This window comes from Lynx canadensis, chromosome F1 (genome assembly GCF_007474595.2).
Source record: "Lynx canadensis isolate LIC74 chromosome F1, mLynCan4.pri.v2, whole genome shotgun sequence".
Classification (NCBI taxonomy): Eukaryota; Metazoa; Chordata; class Mammalia; order Carnivora; family Felidae; genus Lynx; species Lynx canadensis.
The window spans coordinates 53,650,688-53,663,619 of NC_044319.2; the positions used below are offsets into that span (position 1 = coordinate 53,650,688).

Consider the following 12,932-nt stretch of genomic DNA (forward strand, 5'->3'; position numbering starts at 1 on the left):
CAGGTTAATGTTAGGAAAACCACGAAAGACTTGGTGTCTTGAGTGACAATAGAAAGGTAAAGGTCTTTTTTAAACTTCCTATATGAACCAACACATATTCAGTTAAAATACAAGACTCACTTCATCAGGAAACTTTCCTCTCATAATATTCTCATATATCAACATTTCAAAGTGCATTATGTACATAGTGCATTTTGGGCACTTGATAAATTTTGTCCTTATGTGGCTATGGTTCCCCTCAAAAATGCTGGATGTAATAAATTGCTATAATCAAATCTAATTTCTGAAAAATACCTGTGGGAGTAACAAACAAAAAAGCACGTCTTGTATAAAAAAATGATAAATAACACCGAAGGTAGCTGTTTATTATAATCAGCTTGGCACTGAATTACAAAATTAAAATTATGTGGCCCTTTATAACTAACCCTACCAATATACATGATCTGTGGAATTATGTTGACTTATTTTGCATTTCATAGGAACAGTTCAAAGAAATATAATAGAAAAAATGGAAAGATTTATCACAAAGGACCCTGTAGCACAGAATATTTTGAAAAAATCCATTTATTTTGGTCTATTAAGAAAACTAGCATGGAAATGATTTGCTTAGAACTCATTAAGTGTAAAACATTTTGAAAAAGTGCTAATTTTCTAAAAGAAACATCTATGCAGTAAGCAAATTATATTTTTCTATGACTTATTAGTATGGGACCATGTGAACTAATGCATCTACAGAATAAAGAAACTTCTAAAAGGTTGATTAAACTAAGCTTCAAGCTGTAGTTTGATAGAATTATTAATTTAATCATTTTTAGACAGTTAATTTCATCCAAATTGTTTTTTTTTCCCAGCCTGCCTTGAGCAAGGAAACTTGCTTTACTCTTCAGTTAAGAAATCAAATAGAGAATTTTATCCCAGATGGTAATAGAGATGTGACTGTAAACTTTTGCATTACACATACCAATAACATTTGCTTTGCACTTGCACTGGCCTGAATTTTGGTGACAGGTAATATCTCCATCCACTGTCCCAGAGGTATTACAGTTACAGGGACTGCAGCCATCAGGATCCAACTCTTGTAGATTGTAGAATCCATTCTGGCACTGATTGCACTGTCTGCCAGACACACGTCTCTTACAATTACACTGGCCTCCCATCTAGAGAAGATACAACATTTTGTAGAATGATGAACATATCTATTTTTAGATAATTTGCTCATTAGGTACAAGACAGGGAGGGAGGAAGGAAAAAAAAAACTTTAAACAGACAAGAAGGTAATAAGGTACGTTTCCTCCTGACACAAAACATGGGAAGCTTCAGCAGGGTGAATATATAGAACTGATTAAAATAACCCCCAAGAAAGTCAGTAGTATGTGACTAAAAGGGAAATGTGGAATTAAGCACTAAGTACCACATAAAGAAATCAAAATATAGTCATGGGGAGATTGAAAATAGAAAAGAGCCAGCAGTTAATTTAGTCTCACAATTTTACCTCTCATCTACTAGTTCCCCCTCATCTACTGTCTCGTTGACCCAAACTTGCTTGATGCATGCCAGGTGCTTAAACTAAGAGCAGATCTTTCTATAATTTATCATCCCATCAGGGTTTCAACAGTGTTTAAAATAAAGTTCTTTGTTAATATAACCATGTGTGCCTACTGATATTGACCCTGATAACTTTTTTTTTTAAAATACAATTCTGTTTTTAGGAACATTTCAGCATATTTATGGCTCATTTGCAACATGACTTAGTTACATTAAGTATATTTAGCTGATTTATATTGTTATAAAAAATGCAAAAATAGTTATTTGTTTCAGAGTAATATCAAGTAAATATCAACTGAAAAAAAGTATTTTTCTTCTTCAAGCTGCTGTTTGAGAATGAAATGCACAAAAGGTATAATGCTTATCTACTATATACATAAATAATAGCATGTTGTTTAAAGAAAGATAAATAGAGCCTAAACTTTCCCTGAGAGAACATATCCATATAAAATGTGAAATTAGGGGCGCCTGGGTGGCGCAGTCGGTTAAGCGTCCGACTTCAGCCAGGTCACGATCTCGCGGTCCATGAGTTCGAGCCCCGCGTCAGGCTCTGGGCTGATGGCTCGGAGCCTGGAGCCTGTTTCCGATTCTGTGTCTCCCTCTCTCTCTCTGCCCCTCCCCCGTTCATGCTCTGTCTCTCTCTGTCCCAAAAATAAATAAACGTTGAAAAAAAAAATTAAAAAAAAATGTGAAATTAATATGAGAAATTTAAAAATAACTTAAAGACTTGAAAAAGAGATGCCAATGTAGACATCAAATCAAATCTCTTATAAAGTCACTGGCATTTCTCCCTGGTTTTCTTTCAAATGAACTGAATCTAGCTTTCCACATTTGGAGACTGGGTTATCACATAGGGAAGTAACCAACGTGTAGACAGGCATGATTTCATTTACCTTTAATCTCAAGTACACTAAAAATGATCAGGTTGGGGGCCACCTGGATGTGTCAGTGGGGTAAGCATCTAACTCTTGATTTTAGTTCAGGTCATGATCTCATGGTTTGTGGGATCGAGCCCCACATCTGGCTCTGCACTGACAACTGCAGAGCCTGCTTGGTATTCTCTCTCTCTCTCTCTCTCTGCCCCTCCCCTGCATGTGCATGCATGCCCTCTCTGTCTCTCAAAATAAATAAATACACATTTAAAAAAAGATATCAGGTTGGGATTCACATGTAAAAATGTAGAGAAGCGTTTTCAAATTAAAGAATTTAAAGAAATCTATCCCTGCTCCATTCTTCCTCATGTGAGATACAGGGACTCACTGGACTCATTCTGTAAAGATAAAAGAATTGATATATAAATGTCTAATACTCTGAAAAACAGAGGTTGATACATGTACCAAGTGTAGTTGTAGATAATGATGAACTTCAATATCAAAGATGCATATAGATCCAGAAAGATATGCAAAACCATGAATTATTATTTTGTACCCATGTTCCCCACCCCACTCTCACCCAGCCCCATGGAATCCAGACAGTTACTCAAGACAGAGATTTTATGTGGCCTGCAAAAGTAAGTGGCCTTTAATGGTGAATACGTGTTATATATAACCATGAAAATCTAACAGTCCTTTGATTACACACTTTCCTGCAAATAAGATAATACAATTTTACTCCCATTTCCTTAAAAGTTTGTATAATACATATAAATTATATCTTCTTTAAGTGTGCTATGTGGTGAAAATGTGGTTTCAAAGTAAGTGATAAAGGCTTTATGAAAAGTTTTCACCTTAATCAGTTTCTCAAAATTCATCTGAAAATACAAATATACTTCTGTACAACTCAGTTTCATTTATATGTTGGCACATAAATCTACTCATCCTCCAAGACCAATTCCTGTCCACCAAGAAGTAGAAAGACAGAAGGGTGTGTTTCTCTCTTTATAAATACACTTTGCTTCTGCACTGCAAAGGAAACAATCAACAAAACTAAAAAGCAACCGACAGAATGGGAAAAGATATTTGCAAATGACATATCAGACAAAGGGCTAGTATCCAAAATCTATAAAGAACTCACCAAACTCCATACCCGAAAAACAAATAATCCAGTGAAGAAATGGGCAGAAGACATGAATAGACACCTCTCTAAAGAAGACATCCAGATGGCCAACAGGCACATGAAAAGATGCTCAACGTCACTCCTCATCAGGGAAATACAAATCAAAACCACACTCAGGTATCACCTCACGCCAGTCAGAGTGGCTAAAATGAACAAATCAGGAGACTCTAGATGCTGGAGAGGTTGTGGAGAAATAGGAACCCTCTTGCACTGTTGGTGGGAATGTAAACTTGTGCAGCCACTCTGGAAAACAGTGTGGAGGTTCCTCAAAAAATTAAAAATAGGTCTACTCTATGACCCAGCAATAGCACTGCTAGGAATTTACCCAAGGGATAAAGGAGTGCTGATGCATTGGGGCACTTGTACCCCAATGTTTATAGCAGTACTTTCAACAATAGCCAAATTATGGAAAGAGCCAAATTATGGAAAGACATTTCCAAATTATGGAAATGTCCATCAACTGGTGAATGGATAAAGAAATCGTGGTTTATATACACACTGGAATACTACGTGGCAATGAGAAAGAATGAAATATGGCCTTTTGTAGCAACATGGATGGAACTGGAGAGTGTTATGCTAAGTGAAATAAGTCATACAGAGAAAGACAGATATCATATGTTTTCACTCTTATGTGGATCCTGAGAAACTTAACAGAAGACCATGGGGGAGGGGAAGGGGGGAGAAAGTTAGAGAGGGAGGGAGCCAAACCATAAGAGACTTAAAAACTGAGAATAAACTGAGGGTTGATGGGGGTGGGAGGGAGGGGAGGGTGGGTGATAGGCATTGAGGAGGGCACCTGTTGGGATGAGCACTGGGTGTTGTATGGAAACCAATTTGACAATAAATTTCATATTAAGAAATAAAATAAAATAAAAAATAAAAATACACTTCCAAAAAGTCAGATTCAACACTTTTATGTTTCCATTCTCTTTGGTTGAATACTTCTACACTAACCCAGTTAAATATTACAACCCTGAAAAGTCATGGGGATGAAAGGTACAGCGTAGGGAATAGAGTCATGGTACTGAACTAGTGTTGTGTGTTGACAGATGGTAACGACATTTGTGGGGAGCGCAGTGCAACATAGAGAGTTGTCAAATCACTATGCTGTACACCTTAAACTAATTTAACATTGTATGTCAACTATACATTAGTAAAAATCAATAAGAAAGTAAGGAAAATACACTCCTGTAATTGTTATATCCAGAAAGATAGGTAAAATTTATATTCACTTAAAAATATAGAAAACAAAAAGCCTTAAGAAAGAAGCAATCTGTTAAGGAAAGAGCTTTTGAATATTAAAAATACAACAGGCAAAATAAAAATCTCAATAAGAAGATTGGAAGAGAAAGTGGAGAAAATTATTCAGAAAGAATAATAACAATAGAGACAAAAAACAAAATAAAAATGGAACATTTCCAGAAAGACAAAAAAATAGAAAAAAAAATAAGGGAGAAAATTACCAAAGAATACAAAGTAAACATTTTTGCAGACATGAAATGACAGTTTAAAAGGACTCAACCAGGGGGATGCCTGGGTGGCTTGGTCAGATAAACATCCAACTCTTCTTTTTTTAAGTTTATTTTATTTATTTTGAAAGAGAAACAGAGTGTGCAAACAGGGGAGGGGCAGAGAGAGAATCCAAAGCAGGCTCCACATTGTCAGCACAGAACCCAACACAGGGCTTGATCTCAGAACCCTTGATCTCACGAACCATGAAATCATGACCTGAACTGAAATTAAGAGTCTAGCGCTCAACCAACTAAGCCACCCAGATGTACCCCTTTGGACTCCTGATTTAGGCTCAATTTATGGCCTCACGGTTCCAGAGTTTGAGCCCCTCATCAGGCTTCATGCTGACAGGATGGAGCCTGCTTGAGATTCTCTTTCATTCCTCTCACTGTCCTCCACTCCCTCTGTCTCAAAATAAATAAACTTAAAAAAAAAAACAGGGCTCAGAACGTGCTGGCAAAATTAATGGTAGGGGGAGGGAAGGACAACATTTGGTAAAATCCCACAAAGCATTCAAACAAAAGGCACAAAAACATCTAGAGAACAACAAATCCAACATGAAAGAAATATAGAATATCAGTGAAGTGTTCTACAGTGTTATAGTAATCCAGAACACTAAATCTTAACTTCCAAATTATGAGTGAAATTATTTTCCAGTCTGCATTTCATTACCAGGTCAAACTATCAGTTATCAGTGAAGAAAGAATCACAATACTTTTCAGATATGGAAGGATTTAAAAAATATAACTTCCTGTCTCGGGAATTTCATGGAGGACATGACACCAGCAGATTAAAAACAAAAATTAAACAAACAGGGCCACGTGGCTCAGTAGGTTGAACATCCAATTCAGCTCAGGTCAGGATCTCACAGTTCGTGAGTTCAAGCCCCATGTAGGACCCTGTGCTGATAGCTCAGAGCTTGGAGCCTGCTTCAGATTCTGAGTCTCCCTCTGTCTCTCCCCCTCCCCCATTCATGCTCTCTCTCTTTCAAAAACAAACACTAGAATTTTTTTTTTAAAGTAAACAAACCATAGCAACAACAATTCAAGCATGGGATAAAGGGGATGAATATTCAGAAGTATGTGGAAAGTGTCAGGCTAATGGCGGGGCAGGAGACAGAGAGGGCCATTGGTCCAGACTATATCCAAAGGATGGAACCCTCTGAGAAGGTGGGGCCATACAGATGTACTCATTATACTTGGACATATTAAAAAATAAAAGACTTATAGATATGCATGTTGCAAAGATGTCAGCATTTGGGGGAGAAATTAGGGACAGACTACATAGAAAGCTAAACATATACAAGGAAAGGAGTTATTCAATCTTTAAATTATTAAATTATTAAATCTTTACTAAGGTATTAAATATAGTCAGGATAAAAGATCATGAACATTTTTGAAGACAGAGTCAACATGATTTGCTGACAAATTATATATAACTGCTAAGAGAAAGAGAATTCAAAAATGATAACCATGGGTCTTACCATGAACAATTCGAAAGACAGAGTTGCTGTTAGCTAAGATGGGAAAGGCTATGGGTGAAGCAGATCTGGGGGTAAATCAGGAGATAGGTTTGGGACACATTAACTTTGAGATATCTGCTAGATATTGAGTATTTAATTTAAAATATGAATGTGGAACGCACTTGAGCATTGCCTGCATATTCACAATATTTGAAGTTAAGTATCAGCAAGGGAACAGAGGTAGATAGAGGAAAGATCCATAAAGAGGTTCTGGAGAGGAATGGGGATCAAAGGATTTTAACTAATAGTATGTTTATTTACTTAAAGGGAAAACAAAACACAGGTGTACACATTGATAATGCAAGGAAGGGAAAAGTCAAGTGCAATCCCTGACTTTCCCACTATCATGGCCTCTCCTTTGGGAAGGTGATATCTATCCATTTCTACCCTTTTACAATACTGAGTCCCTCCCAAGTTAAAGCATTTTCCCTCTTCTGCTATCCTACAGCATTTTATTGTTATATTACTCCATCCTGCAATTCCCCAGTGTCTAACTTATGATTATTATATGCCTATCTGAAAATACCTCTTCCCAGGGTCCTATAAGCAACCCAAGGGCTCTAACCTGATGCATCTTTCCACCTCCCCTGGATCCAACAGGATTCCTGACACATAGTAGATGCCCCACAAGTTTATTTTAGTAAATGAGCCTTTGATTTTCTCAAGCACTCCTTGGCTTACAACAATATCAAGCTTTTCCTTTGAATGCTTAATATATTGCAGGCAGAGTGCTACAATGTTTTATGTATTTTTTTCTACTTATTAACAAATAATACTGTGAGGCATTATAATTCCAAAGGAAAACTAAGTGACTTTTCCAAGGCCTAGCTTAAATGGAAACTGAGGGCTATATATATGGTTGCAACCCTCTGTGCTTACAGACTGTGCTATTGCGCCTTAGAATTTAACGCTCACTCTTATTCTATGTTTCCTCAACTAAATGGTGTAGGTATAAATTCCTTATTCATCTGGATGTGACATAACTACTAGTCACAGTATAAACTGTACTCTGTCCCCAAAATCTACCTGAATCTTAGTAATCTATAAAATGAGCATAAATATTCCTACATCTGTTGTCAGGATTAACTGAGATTATTAATTTAAAAGTATTTAGTATCATCTCTGGAACATATTAAGTGCTTGTTAAAGATTAGCTATGATGATTACTATGCAGATTTCACACTGATGTTGAACAAATAGTAGTAATTGAACAAATTCATCAAATAACTGATAGTCAAACTTTTTTTTCCATCCTTCCAGAATACTTGAGGGATGTGTGGCAAACACTTGCAAAGTAAAAAGGCCTGTGCCTTTGCATCCTGTGGAAGGGCACAGAAAGCTTTGGATGCTCCTTCTCTTCTCTCTTTTGCTCATTCTACTCCAGGTGCATAGCTTCTTTTCTGTTCCTTGAACACATGAGGGATGTTCTCACTTTAGGATACTTGTACAGGCTGTGCCCTCTGCCTATGATTCTTCACTTAGATTTCCACACAACTAACTCCCTCACCTCCTTCAGTCTTTAAATCAAATGTCACCTTCTGGTTGGGACATGTCTTGACTATATATCTAAAATCGCAAGCCCCTTCCTTAAATGGCACTCCAGGTGTTCTACATTGTCCAACTTCTTCCATAACACTTAGCAAATAAACCTACTTATTTTTACATCGACAGATTTTTGTCTATCTCATCTACTCCCCAAACCACATTATGATGGAAACCTCACAACAGCGGATTAGTCATTTTACCATGTTTGAAATGCAGGACACTTCATTTTATAGAAGATGAAACCAAACCTTAGACAGACAGTCAGTGGCCTCACTGCCAAATCGATGCTCATGGCCGTTTTGCTAAATTCACTCTGCTTGTGATAAGCTACAAATCTAATGATAACAACACTGAGGAGTTGTTATCCTGGACCCAAGGAAGACCCATTCCTAGACCCAAGGAAGGTCGACGCAATGGTCTGTGCCTGCAAGGAGATGGACGCACAGAGAAGAATCAGGCAAGCATTCCGGTTATTATTTTGTGAATTTCTCTGAATAGCACCGATGTTTGTTAATGACTGCCATAACACTCCCTGGTGACCACACTCAGGACCTCTTCATTTTGGATCATACTGCAAAAGCCTCTGTACCAGGCTATGTAGCAAGGGTGCACACATGCAGTCAAATGTGTGACCACTGAAACAATGAATTTGGCACAGATACCAGTGACAGTAGAAAAGAGTAAGATTCTGCAATAATTAGCTTCGCTTTCTCAGCTCTCCTCTACATCAAGAGATGAAATTCTGTCAGGCTGATTTCAAGGCATTGGATAATCCTTACATGAATTCCTTTGTGTTTAATGAAAACATGAAGTATGATTTCAAAATTAATAAATTAGGTGAGCATAGTCAATATTTATCAGAGGTTCTCTATGCAATAGACACTATATTTTAAGTAAGTTAAAGCAACACTTCTAAAACAGCAGAAATATATGTCTTCCTATGTACTCATTTGGCTGGTGGGAGAGAAAATCTAATGTTCTGTAGATTACATCTTGTCACTGAACTCACTAAAAGCCAATGAGATGATGTTGATGTTGCCATGCAAAGTAAGAACCTGAAAAGCAAACTCAAAAGTTTAAGAATAGGAAGTCTGCCCTGGAAATTAAATTGGATTTGGAGAGTATTGTTTGAACAGAAAACAACAGAAAAGAAATACAAATGAGGACAAAAAAATACATCTTTTAAGCAGTAGTACATTCTTCAGAATAGTCTTTTCTTTTATAGAGACTATAGACTTTTATAGAAATTCTTTAATCCAAATTCCACAATGTGGCCTCATCATGCCTCTCTGGTCTCTCATAACATTACTACTGTACCTCAGTGATGGCCCCAGAGTTTCTATAGGAAGGTCTGGATGGCAGCAATCTGGCTGGAAATGTCATACAGGCATTTGCTTTGTAACTACATTTGCTTCATTTCGTACATTTTTTTTTCTTTCTTCATTTTGTACTACATCTGACCTCTGATACAATTTTGAATAGAAGTTGTAAGAGAAAACATCCATGTTTTGTTCCTGATCTTAGGGGGGACAAGTTTAATGTTTATTGTGAAGTATGCTGTTAGCTGGAAGTTCTTTGCAGGTGCCCTTTTCAGACTGAGGATTTTCTCTTCTATTTCTAGTGTATAGCGTATATTTATCATGAAAGTGTTTTGATTGTTTCAAAAGTTTTTCAACACCTATTGAGATTATTATATGGGAGTTATGTGGCTATTGCATTTATTGATTTACTTTTTTAAAATGTTTATTCTGAGAGAGTGCACACTAGCATGCATAAGTGGAGAAACAGCAGAGAGAGGGAGGGAGAATGAGAATCCCAAGCAGGCTCTGTGCTGTCAGCACAGTCTGACATGGGGCTCAATCATACTAATGGTGAGATCATGATCTGAGCTGAAATCAAAAGTCCGATGCTTAACTGACTGAGCCACCCAGGCACCCTGCATTAACTGATTTTCAAACGTTAAACCGACCTTGCATTCTTGGAATAAATGCCAATCAATTACCTGTATTATATATTGCAGGTACAAATTGTATTGCAGGTACAAATGCCAATACATTACCTGTATTATATATTGCAGGATTCCATTGGCCAATATATTATTATTTTACATCTATGTTCACGTGGAATACTCAAATGAACTTATTTTTAAATGTTTTATCAGGTTATGAGATTAGGGTTAGGTTGCCCTCATAAAATGAGTTGGGAAGTATATACTATTCCTTAGTTTTCTGAAAGTCTATGTATGGCTGATTTGATTTACTCCTTTACGTTACTGATGAATTCACCAGTGAAGTCATGTGGACCTCAAGTTTCCCTTCTTGAAAGGGAGTTTTGAAATTTGAATTTTGATTGCAAATTCAGTCTCTTAAATTTTATCAAGTATTCAGATTTTCTATTAGGTTGTATTAATGTTCTATTTCTTCTTGTTTTAGTTTAATGTTAACTTGTCCATTTAAGATGCCAAAGTTATTAGGAGAGAGCTATTCATAATATGAAGTGCTTGTAGAATATTCTGTGATATCCTTTTGTGTTTTGTTTTGTTTTTTTTTTACAATTTCTATTGTTGGTAATTTGCACTTTCTTATTGATCAGTTCATCAATTTTATTAATCTTTTCAAGGAACTAACTTTGAGTTTGTTCATTTTCACTACTGTTTGCCCAATTTCTATCTGGCTGATTTTCAGGCTTCCTTTCCCTCTTTCTTCTACTCACTTTGTGTTTAGTTTGCTTATTTTTCCTTTCCCATCATCAGTCTTCTGGCTCAGAAAATAGCTTCACATTGATGCCTGGCTCTTTATCTGATGCAGTCACTTTGTCATTCATTCCTTATCATTAGGGCCTCTGTTCTCAGTTTTTTTAAGAGACTAAAATTACTCAAAAAGGACTGAGTTTGAGTAAGTATAGGAAAAGCTGAGGTAGTGCAGTTGAGCATTGTGCTAATAGGTGAAATGTGGCGTGAAGGATAAGCTTTGATTGGTAAAAGAAGTGGAAAAAGAAGGAGAAATAGGGGCCATCACATAAGAAGGCAAACAACAAGAACTTGGGCTTGTGTTTTTTTCATGTATTCTAGATATTTACTTTCAGTTAGGCAGTAAAAGTTGAAAGGGACTCCAGAGAAAATAGGGACAATGATTCTATGGCCACAGAGTCTGTAAGTCTTTCCAAATTTTTTAAAAATTTGTTAACATTTATTCATTTTTGAGAGATGGAGAGAGACAGAGCACGAGTAAGGGAGGGGCAGAGAGAGAGGGAGACACAGAATCCGAAGCAGGCTCCAGGCTCTGAGCTGTCAGCACTGAGCCCAACACAGGGCTTGAACTCATGAACCATGAGATCATGACCTGAGCTGAAGTCTGACACCCAACTGACTGAGCTACCCAGGCAACCCGAGTCTTTCCAAATTTTAACACACTAACAGAACTAAATAGCAAAACCAAAAACAAAAAAACCATGATGAATAATATTTATAACAAATCTAGGTGTCCAGAAACCCCCAAAGAACAGCAAATGGGAACAAACCACCAATAGTCACAAGATCTGTGTGGTATCCCTGTCTGTAGGGGAGAAAGCAGACAGAAGTCACAGGGCATCTGACTTTTGAAGGTCCTGAAAACTAGATGCCCAAGGTGCAATGTACCCATTTGAGAATGGGCAACTGCATCTGAATCTGAATCTGAGGTTTTGCTGACCCAGCAGCAAGTGTTTGTAAGAGATGTGCAGTGGAAAGTGAAAACTGGAGCAATCCAGTTTCCATAAACTCTCAAAACAGACAGGCCAGGTCACATTTTCAAGGCTCCACACTTAGGAGAAACTATTGAAAGTAGATGGGCACAACTGAGGGTTAAAACAATACTATACCTAAAGACAGAAATTCTGAAGTCAATATGGGTTTATCATTGGCAATGAAAAAAAAATCCTTACCAAGTTTTTTTAAAAGTAATAAACATTTCAGGAAGGATAAATTTAGTTCAATGGTTTCTGTTTCTTTTATTCACTATGATGTACCTTGTGACAAGCACAGTGTATGAATGCTTAAGATATATGTTAGTTGATTAGGTAAATTATTTTCTTATTTTTATTTTTAATATGAAATTTATTGCCAAATTGGTTTCCATACAACACCCAGTGCTCATCCCAATAGGTGCCCTCCTCAATGCCCATCACCCACCCTCCCCTCCCTCCCACCCCCATCAACCCTCAGTTTATTCTCAGTTTTCAAGAGTCTCTTATGGTTTGGCTCCCTCCCTCTCTAACTTTTTCCCCCCTTCCTCCCCCATGGTCTTCTGTTAGGTTTCTCAGGATCCACATAAGAGTGAAAACATATGGTATCTGCCTTTCTCTGTATGATGTATTTCACTTAGCATAACACTCTCCAGTTCCATCCATGTTACTACAAAAGGCCGTATTTCATTCTTTCTCATTGCCATGTAGTGGTGTATATAAACCACAATTTCTTTATCCATTCATCAGTTGGGCATTTAGACTTTTTCCATAATTTGGCTATTGTTGAAAGTGCTGCTATAAACATTGGGGTACAAGTGCCCCAATGCATCAGCACTCCTTTATCCCTTGGGTAAATTCCTAGTAGTGCTATTGCTGGGTCATAGAGTAGACCTATTTTTAATTTTTTGAGGAACCTCCACACTGTTTTCCAGAGTGGCTGCACAAGTTTACATTCCCACCAACAGTGCAAGAGGGTTCCCATTTCTCCACAACCTCTCCAGCATCTAGAGTCTCCTGATTTGTTCATTTT

General features: G+C 37.1%; 1 protein-coding gene across 1 annotated transcript in view; it reads right to left on the reverse strand.

Moving 5' to 3' along the window:
- Positions 1 to 12,932, reverse strand: part of USH2A (usherin) — a 739,358-nt gene that overhangs the window by 583,188 nt on the left and 143,238 nt on the right. Inside the window, exon 11 of the mRNA XM_030302386.1 lies at positions 962 to 1,157. Within this exon, the coding sequence (XP_030158246.1) occupies positions 962 to 1,157 (196 nt within the window). The remainder of the gene's footprint in view (positions 1 to 961; positions 1,158 to 12,932) is intronic.